The 18,342-nt window shown below is 39.0% G+C and overlaps 1 protein-coding gene across 1 annotated transcript; it reads right to left on the reverse strand.

Moving 5' to 3' along the window:
- Positions 1–5,022: 5,022 nt before the first annotated feature.
- LOC112192085 (receptor-like protein kinase FERONIA) lies at positions 5,023–8,030 on the reverse strand. The gene has a single exon (XM_024331620.2). The coding sequence runs from the start codon at positions 7,824–7,826 to the stop codon at positions 5,295–5,297; it is 2,532 nt and encodes an 843-aa protein (XP_024187388.1). The 5' UTR covers positions 7,827–8,030; the 3' UTR covers positions 5,023–5,294.
- Positions 8,031–18,342: the final 10,312 nt, after the last annotated feature.

Consider the following 18,342-nt stretch of genomic DNA (forward strand, 5'->3'; position numbering starts at 1 on the left):
GCTACAGGTATTGTCAATTGCTGTGACAACCATTATGTTCTCCCAAGTTCTCATCTTCCACGCAAGCATCACTTTTCCTAAACTTAGGGCAGAGATTTTGAATAGATTGATAAGAAAACATTGCTTTACCCAGAACTTCAAATGTTTAGAAACTTCAAATCCTCTCCAATGGAGTCTATAAAAGGAGAGGTTTTCTAGTGTAAAGATCATCCAGCACACTTAATCCAGCAATATTTATATACACTCAAAGCATTCAAGCATAAACCCAATTCTGATTCATACCCAAACTCTTCCAAAAAAGTTGTGCATGAACACTTAGAAAATTGAGAATGTCTAAAGAGTATATTAGTCATGCAAGAGTTCTGAAGAACATTATAAATCCCCCATCCTCATAATCTATTCTGTCTTTTTAGATGACAGGAAAAGCAATGGCATATAAAACTCTGAATTAAGTTGAGCTTTCCATTAAAGAAATGGAAGCAACATGTGAATTCGAAGTCAAACTCCATAAATCCTTAACCTAAATATAGACAACCATCCTACTACCAAACGGTCACCAAACAAGCCAACAGCAGCAATTATAATCAAATCAAACACAATTTAGCATAACGCAGAGGATATATAAATTAATGCTTCTTCAGTATTCATAATATCCTAGCCAGCTAGCATGATGACAAAGAATTCCCTCTGATATTAAGGCTTCTACTGTTTTACATCTTCTTGTTCCTGCTTTCCATCATGAGTGGGTCTCCGGCAAAGTTGGTTTTAGCTTTATTAGTAGTATATCTTCTTCTGGGTGCCTTTACTGCAACTTCTGCAATGATCCCTAATGGTAATAATATCTTAATACTGTTTACTTAAAATTAGATATGTTGTTTAGATATATGAGGTTTTTACTTTTTGGCTTTGTTATGTAAAAATTTTGTATAGTGAATTGATCAAACTTTCTTGTTATATTTCAACATTTCTTGCTTGCTGTCATTTTCTTGTGATTGAAGGTGATGAGAAGAGTTCATGGCATGTTGATAAAGATGGGTTGAGGAAGATACTTGGAAGAAGAGGAGGTACCTTTGGATGCCAAAATGTCATTGCTAGCAAGAAAGTAGTGCCAACTCGCAACCTAAGAACAGTAACAAAAAAATCCACGCCACCTCCACCCACAAGAAATAAGGCTAAAGCACATAGATTGCTTCTAAATCTCCAGTCCTTTCATGATGCCTATTGATGTTTATGTATGGTTGATCGTTCCCTTGTGAAGCTTGTATTTCAATGTTTTGCCTCACTTGCAACTCATTAGGCTTTGAGGCCTTTCTACAATAGGCTACTTCTGTATGTACATCTGTTGAATAGTTTCTACAGTATATTAATGCAAATTTGACTCGAGGAACTCAGATATAGTGTCACAAGTAGCATTGCCATAACACTACTTACTAAAGTTTCACGGTCCATGACAAGTAGTACTTAATAAAATAATGATAAAGTAATCTAGGGTTCGCATCCAAAACCAATTGGCAATGGATGAAGTGACCTGAACCCTTATAAACCCGTAAGATAATCTGCTCTAATACTATGATAAAGTAATATGGGGTTCACATCTAAAATTTAATTGGCAATGGATGAAGTGACTCAAATCCTTATAAATCCCATAGGTAATATCTCATTTTTCCCATGTGGGTTGTATATATCCTCAACATAAAAATCATCTAATATATTCAATTCATCAAAAGGTTTTAGATTTTAGATGCTAAAATTTCATCCCACTTCCAAAATTCAAACGCTTCATTTTTGACCAACATTCTCAAGATGCTCTTCTTTTTGTGGCTCTTGGTTCTTGCAAGCAACTTGCTGGAATGGTTGACTTCAGATAAAAAACAGACCAAGTAGCTGTATATCTTAAACTATGAAGATTCTGGCTTTTATTAATTTAACATCCTAAGTTTGATTGAACTTATGCATAAAGCCATGAACAGTAACAATTAAAGTTGAGGATTTCTTAAGACTATTAGTCCTGCAACTGTAAATCACCATTCTTTATATTCTACTCTAGTATATCCTCTCTTTTTAGATGATAGGAAAAGGGAAAATGCAAATACATAAAAATCTGGAGTTGAAGTGCGACACATGTACTGTATGGTAATAGTGCTTGTGCTTTCCGCGAAAGCAATGGAAGTAACATGCAAATTCATAGTCAACTCCATAATTAGTCACCTAAACATGTATAGAGTATAGACATCTCTCCTACTACCAAACGCTCATTAAACAAAACAACAACAGTAATTATAATATGATTGAACACAATTTAGCATAAGAAGAGTCTCTATAAATCTCTCTTTAGCAATATCCTAGGATCATAACAAAGAAGTTCCATTGACTTAGGGTTTTTAAAACTTCTTGTTCCGGCTTTCAATGATGAAAGGTTCTCCGGCGAAGTTAGCTTTAGCTGTAATAGCAATATACTTTCTTGTGGGTGCTTTTCCTGCAACTTCTGCATTAGTTCCTAATGGTAATAACTTCTTAATATGATAAAATTCTTCCATTTTTTGAATTCTGCATTACAAATCATGAGGTTTTAATTTTCTTGGCTTTAATAAATCTAAGTTTCAAGGATCATATTGTCTAGCTATTAAGATTTCTTGCTTTGCAATTTTCTTATGATGACTATAGGTGATGAGAAGAGTTCATGGCATGTTGACTGTATACATGGCTTGACAAGGATACTTGGAAGAAAAGAAGGCAACTTTGGATGTCAAAATGTCATTGTTAGCAAGAAAATAGTGCCCACTCGGAGCCTAAAAGTAACGAGCAAATCCCCACCTCCACCACCCACTAAGAATACGGCAACATCACTAGGTGCTACCGTATCTCCTCCAGTTGCTGCATGATAGCTATGCTATTTTTGTATTCTATAGATGGCTTGATGTTTGTGTGGTCTGTATTATTCTCAATATTTAGTCAAAATATGAAATGGAAAGGAAGAGATATTTGTGAGTGATGAATTTTCTCATATTAATTCAATGGTGTAAATGGGGGTATATATACAAGCCCTACACTATTACATTACACATCTTGTTCTCCAAGTGTTCGTGTCCTCTAAGTTTCCTTCTTCTACAAGATCCTTCTCCTACAAGTTTACTTTATATGCAAGCAAACTTGTTCTACACAACATGACTCACAAGTCAACACTCCCCCTCAAGTTGGGGCATAAACGTCACGAAGACCCAACTTGCCTAGTGAGTCATGGAACAAGTTGCTAGATACAGCTTTGGTAAGTATATCCGCTAATTGCTCCTCGGTTGGAACAAAAGGAAAGGAGATTAACTTTGCATCCAGCTTTCTAAGGTAAATCCCAAAAATATTTTGGAAGTCTAGTTTTGATGCAGAACGGATGGCAGCCCAATTCGAAGAGCAGTTTGATCGTGCAAAAGGAGGAAAACGAAAGTTACTAGTAGCTACGCCATAGCTTGGTGTCCGATTGGAGCGCGCCATAGCTTTCCGGAAAGGGAATCGCGCTAGGAACAAAACTCGTCCCTATGCCACGATGTGTGGGCTTTTTCGGGCTTTCGAGGTCGTTTAGGGCCTCAAAATTGCAATTTACTGTTTTTTCGAATTTTCGGTTTCCTAGTTTTTTTTTTATTTGTTTTTTTTTTTACCCGTGGGCTTTAGGGTTTCATTGTTAGTCGCCCTAGGGTTTCTTTTCTCATATATAAGCAACCTTAAACGGCTGCATAACTATCTTTTATCATATTATCAATCAAATTGAGATTTATCTATTTTATTTCTGGTGGACTCCGGAACCTTTGTTTTAGGTTTATTACTTGTAAACCTAGGTGATCTTTTCCGACTGCGTCAAGTTTCAATTTGAAAAATACTCTCAATTACACGAATTGACGTCTGGATGGAAAAATTAACGGAAACTGGCTAATTTGACTATTGGATAGCAAATTAGCTAAATTAAGAATTCTAGCATAACAAACTGGCATAAATACAATTCTAAGGGATCAAATTGGAATTAAGCCTAGTATTATTGTGTTGAATGACTTTTCTCTTCATGTACATGTTTGTCTAATTGAAAAGTTTGTCTCCATCTACAAGTAGTAATGATAAGGCCTTAAGGCGTTTAGTTAAATTTGCGTAGCCTGTTTTAGAGGCCATAACGAGTATAGTTCTGGATAAACAAGATTGCTCGATACATGTTTCAATGTTTTCATTTTGACAAGTTCAGGCCATTTCAAGAAAGAAAAAAAAAACCAGTAATTATCACATGGGCCAATTACGACAATTTTACCTTGGTTCAGACTTTTTCTTTTGAACATGTTGTCTTTTTTTTTTTTTTTTTTGGAGAAATGAAAATATTGTAATTAGTTCTAAATACATGATAACTGTTCTTCAGTTCTAAATAGAAACGGGTTCGTACCCGAATCAAAAGCCATTCACAGTGAAGCGCCGCCGTTTCCCAATCCAAAATTGGTTTGCCGAAGCGAGAATGGCAGGAGTACAGAAATTGGTATCTGGAGGAATGCTTCAGTGTTTTCAGGAGTTCAAAGTTTGTAGCTTTATTGCGTACGTATCATCCCTTCAGAGATATGCAGGTGAATCTCCAACACCATTCTGGAAAACCAGAAAAATTGATCTTCTTTGTTTGTGTTAGAAATTAACCTTCTTCATGGGTTTTCCATATTTCACTAAGATTTGTGGTTCATTAAAGTAATTGCAACAACTTGATGCCAGTTATTTTGGGGTGACAGTTCTTTGTTTTATCTCTGTTTGTATTCACTAAGATACTCTCATTCTGTGCTATCCTTGACGTAGGATATATTGGTTTTCGACTATGAAACAGTTGATGATTTTGATGAGCAGACTTGGGGCAGTTTTGATGATTACTGGAATCCTAGTTTAGACTACCCTCTGAATTATAGATGGGAGTTCTATTAGTAAATTGTGATAACCCATTATTTCCCATTTGGACATTTGAACTAAATGTGTAGGAAATTTTTACAGTAAAAAAGAGTTTTGTTATAACAAATGTGTTATTATTCTTCGCTTCCAAATGATGGCTTTCTTATATTATGGCCAACTCTTCCGTTGCATTCGATGGAAAAGAGCTTCATAAGCTACATAGGACAATGGTGACAAGTAATGCTAGGAATACCATGGGCATATAGAATGAGGTGTAATGTGATTTGAAAATGGCACATTACATATAGCATTCTATTGGTTTTCCTTCCAGTACAAATATATAATGCAATACACTAACTTGTTCATGATTCTGTCCAGATTGCAAGAAATGATGCTCATCATCTCCCACTTGGGTTGTTAATCTCAGAGAAGATAGTTGCTGATATACATTTAATGGAATCGTTGGTGGCATGTCTTTGCTCACTACTGCTTGGTTCAGTTTCAACAATCCTTTCAGTGCAGTTGATATTCCCTTCTGCACACTGCTGAAGCTGCAATGCAAGTTCAAGCTCCCTAACAACATCAGTCATGGACGGCCGTTCTGTTCCATTGTCATGCATGCAACTGATAGCTATTTCGGTGAACTTATTCAGGCACTCGGCTGGGATCTTACCTCTTAAACTTGGATCAATGATTTGATCAATTTCCCCATTCTGATGACAGCTCTTGGCCCACTCAGCCAGGCTCACCTGCTTCAGCTCTTCTGCCTGCATCACTGCTGGCCTTGCACACAATACCTCAAACAACACTACACCAAGTGAGTACACGTCTGACTTCTCAGTCAGACGTTGTCGGCGGTAGTACTCCGGGTCCAGATACCCAAAACTACCTTTCACCACCGTGCTGATGTGGGTTTTGGACATGTTAGTCGTGCCCTTGGACAACCCAAAATCTGAAACTTTGGCCACCCATTTGTCATCCAATAAGATGTTTGTGCTCTTCACATCACGGTGTATGATGGTGCCCTTCGCACCACTGTGGAGGTATTGCAACCCGCGGGCTGTGCCAATACAAATCTGAAGCCGTTGCTTCCAAGAAAGAGGTGGTTTATTATTGTGGTAGAGATGGTCACGAAGGGTTCCACGGGACATATACTCGTACACTAAGATCATCTCACCTTTATCAGCACAATATCCAATGAGCGAAACCAAATGACGATGACGAAGTTGAGAGAGCATCTCGATTTCCGTCTTAAACTCGTGGGCACCCTGGGATGACTCTGGTTTCAGTCTTTTGATTGCAACTGGAGTGACTCCACCTTCGATACATCCTTTGTACACGTTGCCAAATCCTCCAGCTCCAATAATGAAAGTATCATTGAAGTTTTTGGTGGCAGCCTTGATCTCTGCCAGCGAAAAGTAACGACACAAATAAGAAGGTAAAGGTGACTCCGGGATCATGGTTGACCTCGTTATCCTGTGGCTGGAGTTAGTGTCCTTAGCTTTCCATCGTCGCTTGATGACCAAAAATCCGAGGACCAAAAACACAAGTATGCTGGACACAACAGCAGCAATGATGATTTGTACTTGTGTTGTCATCTTGTAGTGTGAAGTTTGCTGTTTTGGTGTCTCCTCTGGTGGTGGGTTGCGTTTCAGAGGGACATTATTGCCATCTGGGTTGAATAATTTGAAGATTTCAATCCCATTCATCAATGCATCGGTATATCTACTCAACCAATCTAGTGGGGAAACTTGCAACGCAATAGAGAGGTTAACTCTCTTCTGGCTTCCAGGGTCAGACATGAGCAAGATGTAGTCTCTGTATATCGGTATCCCATTTCCACCACTCCATTGAATTATGTCTGCTCCTTGTTCAGCAGTTTGATTGGCTATGTAAATTTTAAACGTCCGGTTTCCGCTCTTGGTAATTTCAGACTCAAACTCACAAAAATGCAATCTAATCAGGTAGGAGAAGTTAGAGTCTACCGGAAATAACCAGGTGAGGTTGTAATTCTCGTTGATGGTTTTGTTCATCCCCATTGACCGACCTGTTCGGTAAACTACTTTTGGGGCTATGTACTCTGGTATTTTGATAAATTTGAGTTCAACATTCCTGTTCTGTTGAAGAACACTGAGTCTTGTACTTTGATCATCCAAATAAAGGAGGTCTGTGGCATCCCAAGTCCGGTACAAGCCGGTGTCTTCCTTGGGCGAAACTATGCTTCCGCCAACATTGATTCGGTATAGCATCTGTAGAGCTGTGCTGTTTTTGACTGGATATGAGTTTCTGCTGCTGAGAGAGTTAGCAGTAGAGTAATAAAGATTTGTTGGCATCGACCATATTTCAATCCCGTTGATGAAAGCATATGCTTCTTTGCTGGGAGTGAATGTGATGTTAAGGATCTGTTGTTCTCGCTCAACGTTTGTACAAAATTCTTTGAGTACCGTCTCAGATCGATCGGCATCGGCATTTGCAGAAGCGTTAAAGTCTTTGAGAAGAGTGAAGGCACCGACTTTGAGAGAGAAAAGAGACTCAGAGAGGGAGAACTCGGCGCTGTATGAAGCTGGGTAGAAGTATAAGCGAATGAACTTCTGGCCCGGACTGACGGGAAATGGATAAGTGAATTCCGAGTAAGAAAGCCTTGCTGTGGTGTACGGTACTTGGCTGTGGCGTACGGTACCTCTCGAGGAGGACGATGGTAGTGCTTTCAAAGCTTTGGATGCGCGACCAACTTCTATAGGGAAAAGCTTTGAGTTGATATCTCCACTCCAATTTCGAGAATCATAGTCACTGACATTGTCACCGGATGAGCCACAGTTAAGGGTGATATTATCAGTAGGAGTGTATATAGGTAGCGACTGACCGGCCAGCAGTTGGACGATGATGTACTGAAACACAGAAAGGTAGAGAGGGATGAGAACTGGCTTCATTGTAATAACTGTGTGGGAGTTTTTTGTGCCTGGATGAAGGCTTGTGAAGACTTAGGTATATAGATAATGTTCTCTCCAAAAAAAAAAAAAAGGTATATAGATAATGTCTGGTTGTGTTTTGTCTTTGAGACTCACTGATCGGAAGGGGGAAATGATCATTGTCATACCCCATTGGTAGGCAGTAGAGTTGAAGAACGACTTGTCCATGCTACTGTATAGATGGCCAGTCGTTATCATACACGAGTAGGAAGCTACCTTGGCGGCTTGGCGTGTTTGGAAATGCGACTTTGAATTTAAAATAATTTAAAGAAAAAAAAAAAACAAATTTTTTCTTTTCTTGTCTCTTGGTAAACTAGGGAGTGATTGAGTCGGTGCGCGTGCACGACCTTGTATCTCATCCCTCCAATTTGGGGAAGGCATGCATTGCTAGTTTTAGACTATAGTCATGCATTGCTATTCGTTATTTTATCCCAATGTCTAAAGGTTGATAAAATAACTTTATTTTTCTTTTCTTTAGTGGCGACATAACTATCCATTTTTAAAGATATTTTTTAACAAATTTCACTGTAGCATGTATTTAATATTTGACTGTGTGCTCAACAAGATCTCAACTTCTGAATGTTATTGATAGATGAAAATGTTCACCTAGTTAGTTATTGACCAAGAAAATAATGCTCAACCACCATTGGATATAAATTCAATGGCAGAAAAAATTATTATTAAGTTGATGTGTTTTGTTTTCCACCATTGAATGTAAATTTAAAGCTTATTGAACATAAATTTTTTGGTCAGTAACTGACCAGGTGAACAAATTTTTTGGTCAGTAAATATAATAAATGTATTTACTAGGTATGTATATATTATCCACGTATGCTTCTATTATTCTAGAAAGATATCTCTCATCTTGTTAACAGTGTTACTCGTCGATCATCTATCTATCAAATGGATCAATGATCTCAGAGAAGATCGTCCCGATCAACACTTAAAAGGATTTTTTTTTTTTGAAAGAAAAGAGATTTTATTACTAAATACGATAATGATCGTACATGAGGGCATCCAGTACAAGCTCTGGAGCATGACCAAACCAATCAAGATGGATGTTTGAATCAAAACTATAACTAGCTAGGCGATGAGCAACTCTGTTAGCCTGCCTAGGAGTAAAACCAACTGTAACATCTCCCACTACACCTACAAGGTCTTTGATGTCATGAATCAAAGCACCTAGCTCAGACAAATCCTCAGTCGAAGAATTGATGGCCTGAACTGCCACTAAACAATCAGTTTCCACGACCACCTTCGTGACATTCATAGCGTGGAGGAAATCTAACCCATACTTCAAGGCTAAGAGTTCAGCGTGTAATGGAGAGAGCACAGACTCAGCTCTGTAGGAAAAGGCAGCAATAAAATCCCCTTGATCATTCCTGAGAACTCCCCCTGTACCTCCATACTGAATCGACGATAGGAACGCACCATCAACATTCAGTTTTAAGGTACCAGTCGCTGGAGGAAACCATCGTGTTGGACCCATAGGTCCTCGCCGATCAGGAGATACAGTAGCCTGATTGACCTGGGAATACTCCTCAAACCATGCCATAGAAGAGGCCACGATGCTAGGACCAGTCTTAGAGCAATCTCTCCATAACTTGTCATTCCTATTCTGCCAAATATTCCAAAGCAACACAAGCAATTTATCAAAACAATCTGATGACAGCGAGTTAACCCGTTCTAAAAACCAATCCTTCCAAGATAATGAGGAAACCGGAATGATAAAGGGAGGAGCTCCCACTATCTCTCTAGCCAAACTACATTGACAGAACAGGTGTTCCACCGTCTCCACACCACTAGAGCAAACAACACACTGTAAGTCCCCATTATAACCCTTCAAAGATAAGGCAGCACGGGTAGGCAGGAGGTTATGGACTGCTCTCCACCCAAAAATAGCCACCTTACTAGGGACTTTAGCCTTCCACAAGGCTCTCCAAACCGGGCCATAAGGATCCCTATTAGAAGGAGAGGCAAACACATTGCCAATAGAGAAGTCGCGTGCTATTGTATAAGCTGATTTCACAGAAAAGAAACCCTTCTTGTGAAGCTTCCATGCAACTCGGTCGTGTCCATATCGACGACTAAGAGGGATAGAAAGAACCCGGTGAGCCACCTGTGATTCAAAACACGTATGGACAGCAGCCTCATCCCAGGTCCAAGTGTCCGGGTTGATCAAGTCAGCAACCCTTTCAAAGATGGTATCCAACGGTTTAACCACAGAGTGATGGGGAACAGAAGGGATCCAATCATGATCCCAAATACTAATAGAAACACCAGTCCCAATCCACCAAGATAAACCAGCTTGCAACACCGGTCGAGCTTCCAAAATGCTTCTCCAAGAAAACGATGGCCTCTCGCCCATGTCAGCCATAAGGAAAGAACCATAAGGATAATACACAGCTTTATAAACTTGAGCCACAAGAGAATTTGGATTAGTAAGGAGTCTCCAGCCTTGTTTTGCAAGCATCGCAAGATTGTGAGCATGCAAATATTTAAAGCCCATACCTCCTTGTTCTTTTGGGAGACACATTCTCTCCCAAGACCGCCAATGAATTCGACGTCGGTCATCAGAACTTCCCCAAAAAAATTGACAACAAAGTTGCTGAAGATCATCACATAGAGATTTGGGTAGAGCATAACAGTTCATAACGTAATTAGGCAGAGTTTGAGCTACCACCTTAATAAGTAACTCCTTACCTCCAATACTGAGAATTTTAGACCTCCAACTGACAAGTTTCTTAGTGAGCCGCTCCTTCAAATAGGCAAAAATAGCAGACTTATTTTGCCCTACATGTATAGGAAGCCCGAGGTATAAACCATGCTCTGTGACACACTCAACTCCCAAAATAGCCGCAAGCTCATTGCGCTTATTTAAACTGACATTGCCACTAAAAACCACACTTGACTTCTGGAGATTAATATGTTGCCCCGAGGCCCTGGCATAAGTCTCCAATATGTTCTTGAAAGTGTGACACTCTGGAACTGTCGCTTCACCAAAAAGAAAGCTGTCGTCCGCAAACAGTAGATGATGTATCGTAGGAGCAGTAGGAGACATCTTAATGCCCTTAGCAACTCCATGCTCGACTGAAGAAGAGATCAACGCTGAAAGACCCTCAGCACAAAGGATGAATAAATATGGAGAGATGGGGTCCCCTTGCCGGATACCCCTAGTAGGTAAGATAAAACCTGTAGGAGATCCATTGATTAAAACTGAGTAACTAACTGATGTCACTGTTGTCATAATAATCTGAACCCAGGTTGAACAGAAACCCAACTTGAGCAAGACTGCCTCCAAATAATGCCATTCCAACCGATCATAAGCTTTGGAAATATCTAACTTGAGAGAGAAAAAACCATCTACCTGATTACGAAGTTTCTTCATGAAATGAGCTATTTTGGTTGCCACAAGAGTGTTGTCAGAAATCAACCTCCCAGGTACGAAAGCACTCTGTAGAGGTGAGATGATCTGTGGAAGAATTGCCTTCAACCTGTTTGCTAAAACCTTGGAAGCAATTTTGTATACAACATTGCACAACGCAATAGGTCGCAGGTCGGAGACAGACTTAAGCTCTTTAATTTTCGGAATCAACGTGAGATGAGTGAAGTTGGACTCCTGAGAGATCTGGCCTGTAGTGAGAATCTCCCTAACTGCCAGACAAACATCCTTTTCAACAACTGACCAAAACTTCTGAAAGAAACATGGGGACATCCCATCCGGGCCCGGGGACTTGGAAGGGTGCATCTGAAATAGAGCCTTCTTTATTTCAGAGTCAGCATAGGGTGCTGTGAGATCGTCATTCATTTCAGGAGAAACCTTGGGATGCAAGCACTCAAGGACCGCTTCTGTAGCTGCCGGATCAGAACCACCAGCCCTGAAAATGTCTTCATAATACTTTAGGATTACCTCATTAACTTCTCCTTGATCAACAGTCCATTGTCCTTCAGCATTAAGTAAACCTTTGACCCGATTGCGACACCTTCTATTAGAGGCTCGCCTATGGAAGAACGCCGTATTACGATCCCCATCCTTGAGCCATTGTACTCTAGATCTCTGCCTCCAATACACTTCATTAGCCGAAAGCAATTCATTGAGGCGAAACTGTAGGGACTTTTGTACATCAAAATGCCCGGGCTCGAAATTCTGTTTCATCAAGACGTCCAATTTACCCTGAATCAGCTTCATCTCAGTTTGTCTTTGTTGGAAAACTCCAGAATGCCAACGTAATAAGAGTTGACCTGTTTGTTTGATTTTCCTTCCAACCTGCATCATTGGTTCCCCTACAGTTGGAAGCATCCACCCTTGTTGAACCACGTTCAAACAGTCCATATGCTGCAACCCCATCTCCTCAAAACGAAACAGTTTAGGTGTTCGAGTTCGAACAGCTGACTCCGGAGACACTTCAATGAGGAGAGGGCAGTGATCGGACCTACTCAGAGGGAGAGTAAGACATCTAGAAAAAGGGTAAAGTTCTCTCCATTACACATTTTGACAAGCACGATCCAGCCGTTCCTTGGTAAACCTATTAGACCAGGTAAACCTAGGACCGACGAATCCCATGTCAATTAACTCACAATCCACCAACGCTTGCCGGAATCGGGCCATTTGTGCTATAGAGCGAGGCGGACCTCCCGATTTATCCGCATGACTGAGGATCTCATTGAAATCGCTAGCAACAAGCCATGGCAGACGAACCTGAGCGGCCAGAGTACGTAATAGGTTCCAGGTGATGACACGATTCGCAGTTGTAGCTACGCCATAAAGACCAGTAAAGCGAAAAATTCCTGGAGACCCTACAGCACCAACTTCTGCATCGATATGGTTAGCAGAATAGTGTCGAAGTCGAACAGGGACCTCATTACGCCAAAAAAGAGCCAAACCACGACAATCGTCTTCTTTCGGTGCACAGACAACACCATCGAAACCGATCCGACGTCGAACAGAGGTCAGGAGATCCGGTGAGGCTAGAGTTTCTGATAGAAAGACAAGGCTAGGGTTTTGTTGACGTACAATGCTCACAAGGGCATCTTGGGTTTCCGTGTTGTTCAAGCCTCTGCAGTTCCAAACAATAATCTTGAAGGCCTGCATGAGGAAGAAGGAAGTACTGGCAGTCACCGGCCTGAGATTTGCTAGGGCGAGAGAGAAAGCTCTCCTAGGGTTTTTCTTGAAAATTATGGATATTAGATTGGCGAGAATTAACACTTAAAAGGATTTGTTAGCCCAACAACTTTGTTTACTGGACCCTTCATTGTCCTTGATTGAAACGAATGCATCCTTCCAATGGTATCAATATAATCCTCATTACTCTTTCGAATTCTTTTTTAACCATATGTAAACACTGATCGGTAAGTTGAGCAATGTGTTCCACTGTAGAAAATCCTCTTTGTGATCCATCTTCAATCACATACCAATTCATTACATGTACATTGTCTCCAATTGATGTGACTTCTCATTTCGTGAAATTGACCGATGGTATTTGTCATTATTATAATCTTTCACATCCATGTGAACTTTGAAGTAAAGCTTGCATTAAACAAAAGAAAGAAAGAGTCAATGACGGGTTCTGGACTTCTGGTATAATCTTTCAATGGCAGCAATTTCAGCCTTGAAAAGTTCAAAGGATCCTCTCCTAAGCACATTTCTCTCCTAACTTACCTAAATTTTCAACCATGTAATGACACATGTAAAAATAATATCTAATAGTTTACATAGTGCCACGTAGTCTTGACATCAAAATCCAATACAGAATAGTTGTTGATCGGGCTTAGAGCAAGTTCACCCGTAGTCAAGAAAAGACAAAGTCGAGAAGTCAAGGCGTCGACCAGTCAAGTTACTGTTCACTGCCACTGGACATGGGTTTCCACTCGTTTTTTTCTTGACCGGTCAAGACTGTTCATCTTTCACTGTTCATCAAATTTAACTGTTCATTTAGTGTTTTAACTGCTCGTTTTTACTGTTCACTTATTTTTCACGGTTCATTAATTTATTTTTTTTTTAAAAAATTAAAATTAGAATATATTTGATGTAAATAGATGATAATAATGGAGATTTATAGATAATTATGCAATTTACTATTTTGAATATAAGGTGTGTGCTTTAATAAGAGGAATTTTCAAATACAACTTTTATTTCATAAAATTTATGCTTACATATATGAAAAACTAGGAATAAGTACAATACAATTAAGTAATTAACAACATGCATAATCACCTAATTATTCAAATCATAATCCTCATCCTCTAGGAATCCAATTTGCGTTTGAAGGGTCATTATTAGGGTTAGGGTTAGTGGAATCACCCGTAGAGAAAGGTGAAAATTGTGGTTATGTAGGATATCCCCCGGGGTAAGGTGGTTGCGGATAGTCGTTTCCCCTTTGTTCGGCCATAGTGGATAATGAAAAATATGGATGATGAGAGCTATATGAAGAGGAGGAAGGTGTAACTATGAACTCTAGTATTTTGGGTGTGAGATGTTACAAAAAAATTGTAGGTATTTATAGAGAAATTTTTACAATTTTTACATTTTTTTTCTTCCCGTTTCTTTCCGTTGAATCACCCATAAAATCAACTATTCCTTCATTACCGTTGGATCACTGTTTCAATTGAAACCAAGGGCCTAGATTAAAGGACTGTTGGAATCAAAATCACTGAACAAGGCAACGGTTCGATGCCAATTGTCCCCTGCCGCCCACTCACAAAATACGGATGTAGACTTTGGTCGGCCACATGGCGCTTCTGGATTGGTCGGTGTCTTCCACGCTGGGCCACTACCGTGTCTGTCTCTTTGCGTCACCACCTGACGTCACCCACATTCTCCAGTGGGCCGAGCTGGCAGCTCCATGACCTTGGGCAAGAAAATAGTCACGGCCTTGCCCTTTTTTTGGCATTGGTCATGCAAAGCCAACTCTTGGCTGGTGAAGCTTGGGCCGATGGAAGATGAAAATTCCTTCAGCTGGGCAACACATCATCATTTCTGAGCTGGAGCCCGGTCAAGTAGAGACCGCTGCACTTGCTCTTAGAGGAGATCTTTCTCCGCATCGGCCTCCCTGTCATCTCCACCCTCCTCTCCGCCCTCGCCGACGCCAAGTCCCAATCCTCCCCTGGCTTCGTCGTCCTCATCAACACCGCCGTCGCAATAGCAGTTCTAGGAAGAAAAGACTCTCTCTCTATCTCTCTCTCTCTCAACACTAACAAATCACTCTCTCTCTGTTAAGTTTTTGATTCATCCTTATGGATTTTGGTGGTTGCTATATTTTCTTCTGGGATTGGTTGTGATTGAGTTGATGGAACGAGATTGGTTGGGAATCTGGGATTCGATTGATGGGTTCAATTTCTGGGGCTGGGTGTTTCACTGATGGCTTTCTTCCCTATAAAATTTCATTAACTAGTACCTGGGTTTCTTCCTCTCTTCAAGCATTGCAAGGGATCAACCAAACCCATTAATTTGGTCTCTCTTTTGTTTTCAAAAAATCACATTAGTTCCATATCAAATTTCATTTGAACCCGCTTGATAAATTGTTATATGCATTGGTGCTGAGTGAAGTAAAAGAAGAACAGAGGGAAGAGAGAGAGAGAGATAGAGAGAGAGAGAGAGAGAGAGAGAGAGAGAGAGAGAGAGAGAGTCCATGAATGATGCTATCAATTTGGTCTTCCTTGTATATACCCATAGAAAGAGGATCCGGTATCAACAATAGACATATACCCATCAATTTGATCTTTTTATTTTATTTTCAGAAAATCAAATTTAATGAAAACCACTTGATTGCAGTTGCTGTATGTGTTGGTGAAGAAGTAAAAGTCACTAGTTGCTACGCCCGATCGCAGCTACAGGGTTATTGTTTGTTTGTTTCTTCCACCGCTTTTGCTCGGAACATCATTTACCCAAAGTCACAAAAAAAGAGTAAGAAAAGAAAGTCTTCCATTTTTTTTCATATATAAACCTTACCACTTATGAAAGAAAAATTACAATGACCATGAAACTGAAAATGAAAGAGCACAAAACAAAGTGTAAATACAACTGAGAAAAATACTCTGCAAACCCAAGTAAAGATCCAAAATGGAATGAAGCACATGAACCTGGGAAAAATAGACAACAGTAAGAAATATTGCACAGAGCACCTGAAAAACAAAAAACTTGTCAATATAAAAAAATTAAGATCAATAATCAACAAACAATAGTAATCAAAATTTAAGATAACATCTCAGCATTCAAAAGAAGAATGATCTCCGACCATTATTCAATTTCTGAACAAACCTAGACAGATCAACTGTGCCTACACTTGGATCAAAAGGCTCAAATCCAATTAGGTTGCATGCGATTCAATTTCTCAAATACTACTACAACTATGCTAATCCAAAGGTAGCTTGAAATTGGCACCAAATAATAATCTGCAGAAAACTCTTGCTTTGGGTGCAGCATTATAAGCCAAAAGTCCAAAATCCAGAGGATCAATCCTGCTTATATCGCTTAGCACTGCCGAAAACATTTTCTCTTGCCACACTTCAAAACTTACTCTTAATGTATTTCTAGGTGTCTTTAGATTTCTTTATGTTCAGAGGTTAACATAAATTTCTGCCATAACAAACATATCAAAGATTGCACACATGCTTTAGATTTGGAAGAAAAGATTAGAATAAATTTTCAGTGTATAAGGCTAGCAATGTACTCGAACAATCTCAAACAATATATATATGGTTTCACTCCTTTTCGTTTTCTGGTTTCCCAATGTGTGTGATTTATATACTCTATGCTGGTCTTTACCAGTTGGTTTTCCCAAGTGTAGTCATCCTAAGCTTAGACTGCAGATTTATCGCTTTACTCTAAATTAAAAGTAAACACCCTCGAGAAATGAAGGAAAACAATCGAAAGCCAAAATTGAAATTCTGAGCTTGGTTAGATACAACCTATAAACATGCGTGCCTTCAATACAGCTATTCATTAATAGCATCTATGATATTTGCTTGCTTTCAAGGTCAAAATCTATTGCAATTAAGTTGAAAATATATTAGATCCAGAGTTCAACCTACTTAATGCTAAACCCAAAGCTGTTGTTGAGTGGTGGTTGCTATACATAGAGATAGACCTGACAACCCTAAACCCTAGAACATGACTACCAATCTCAACCGAATCAAATAGCTGGTAAAAGAACTTGAAATTTTTAACAAAATCAATAGCATAGTTTCAAAGAACCATTCAATTTAGGGTTTCTAAGTATTAACCTAATTTCAAATAGCAGCATCAAATTACAGAGCAACAAATTCTTCCTATATTTGTAAGTAAAAGAACAAATTCAAGCTAAGACTGTCACGCCCCCAAATCCAAGGCCAATATTGTACTGAAATATGGCTCGTGAATTTGTGACGTGAGTCAAAACAAATACAATTTTCTTCTTGAATAAATCAACAAGAAGTAAAAGAAATTATAAACATGTTTGAATAGTACTTTTATTAGAAAACAAATATCGGTAATATATTTACAAAACCAAAGTTAAGCAAAATTCGAATAAGTACAGGTATTTACTAGAAATAGTAGTAGAAAAATATTATTTTATCTAGTAGGTTCATCCCGTTTCCCCAAGCATCTACTCAATACCTGAAAACAAGAAGGTGTAGCATCATGAGCAACACAAGCCCAGTAAGTACACAACTTACATTCTTATATTAATGTGTCTTATAAGAAATCAAAACTAAACAACCAAGTAAAATGTACCAAGAACCATTTATATGTTCATACGAATTCTTAAATATGTATATATATACACACAATACACACACACATATATACAAATATATTCATTCATATGAATGGTTTGGTAATAAATCACAAAGTCACATCTTCTTATCAAACCAACAAATATTGTAGTATTAATATGTGAAATAATCTTAAAGCAATACATGCTTGATTCTCTTTTTACTAACACCTTCACATATTCAAAATATTGATCACAACCAACAAATATTGCATCATTAATATGTGAAATAACATTAAAGCAACACATGCTTAATCACAACCAACAAATATTGCAACATTAATATGTGAAATAACATTAAAGCAACACATGCTTGATTTTCTTTTCACAAACACCTTCACATAATCAAAATATATCATGGATAGATATTTGATCAATTTCACATAAGTACATTTCTCTTTTTAGTGAATTTTCAGATTAACTGGTAACAAATCACAGATCCACGTGTTAGGGTCCATAATACCAAAACACGGGAAAACCAGGTTGACTGGTATCAAATCATAAATCCACGTGCTAGGGCCATAATCCCAAAGCACGGGTAAGCCGCAGCATACCAAGGCCACCACCAAGGCATGTATACTCAAAGTAAGCACCCTTCCTAAGAGTATAATAGTGCACTATCTGAAGGGACTAGAGCCCACAGCTTAACAACCACGAAGCATAACCACGAAGCACAACCACGAAGCATAACCACGAAGCACATTTACCAGTAATTCACTTAAGCA

The sequence above is a fragment of the Rosa chinensis genome, chromosome 3 (genome assembly GCF_002994745.2).
Source record: "Rosa chinensis cultivar Old Blush chromosome 3, RchiOBHm-V2, whole genome shotgun sequence".
NCBI classification, from domain to species: Eukaryota; Viridiplantae; Streptophyta; class Magnoliopsida; order Rosales; family Rosaceae; genus Rosa; species Rosa chinensis.

Coding starts and splice junctions, on each gene's coding strand:
- LOC112192085 (XM_024331620.2), bottom strand. CDS start 7,826: ATGAAGCCAGTTCTCATCCCTCTCTACCTTTCTGTGTTTCAGTACATC.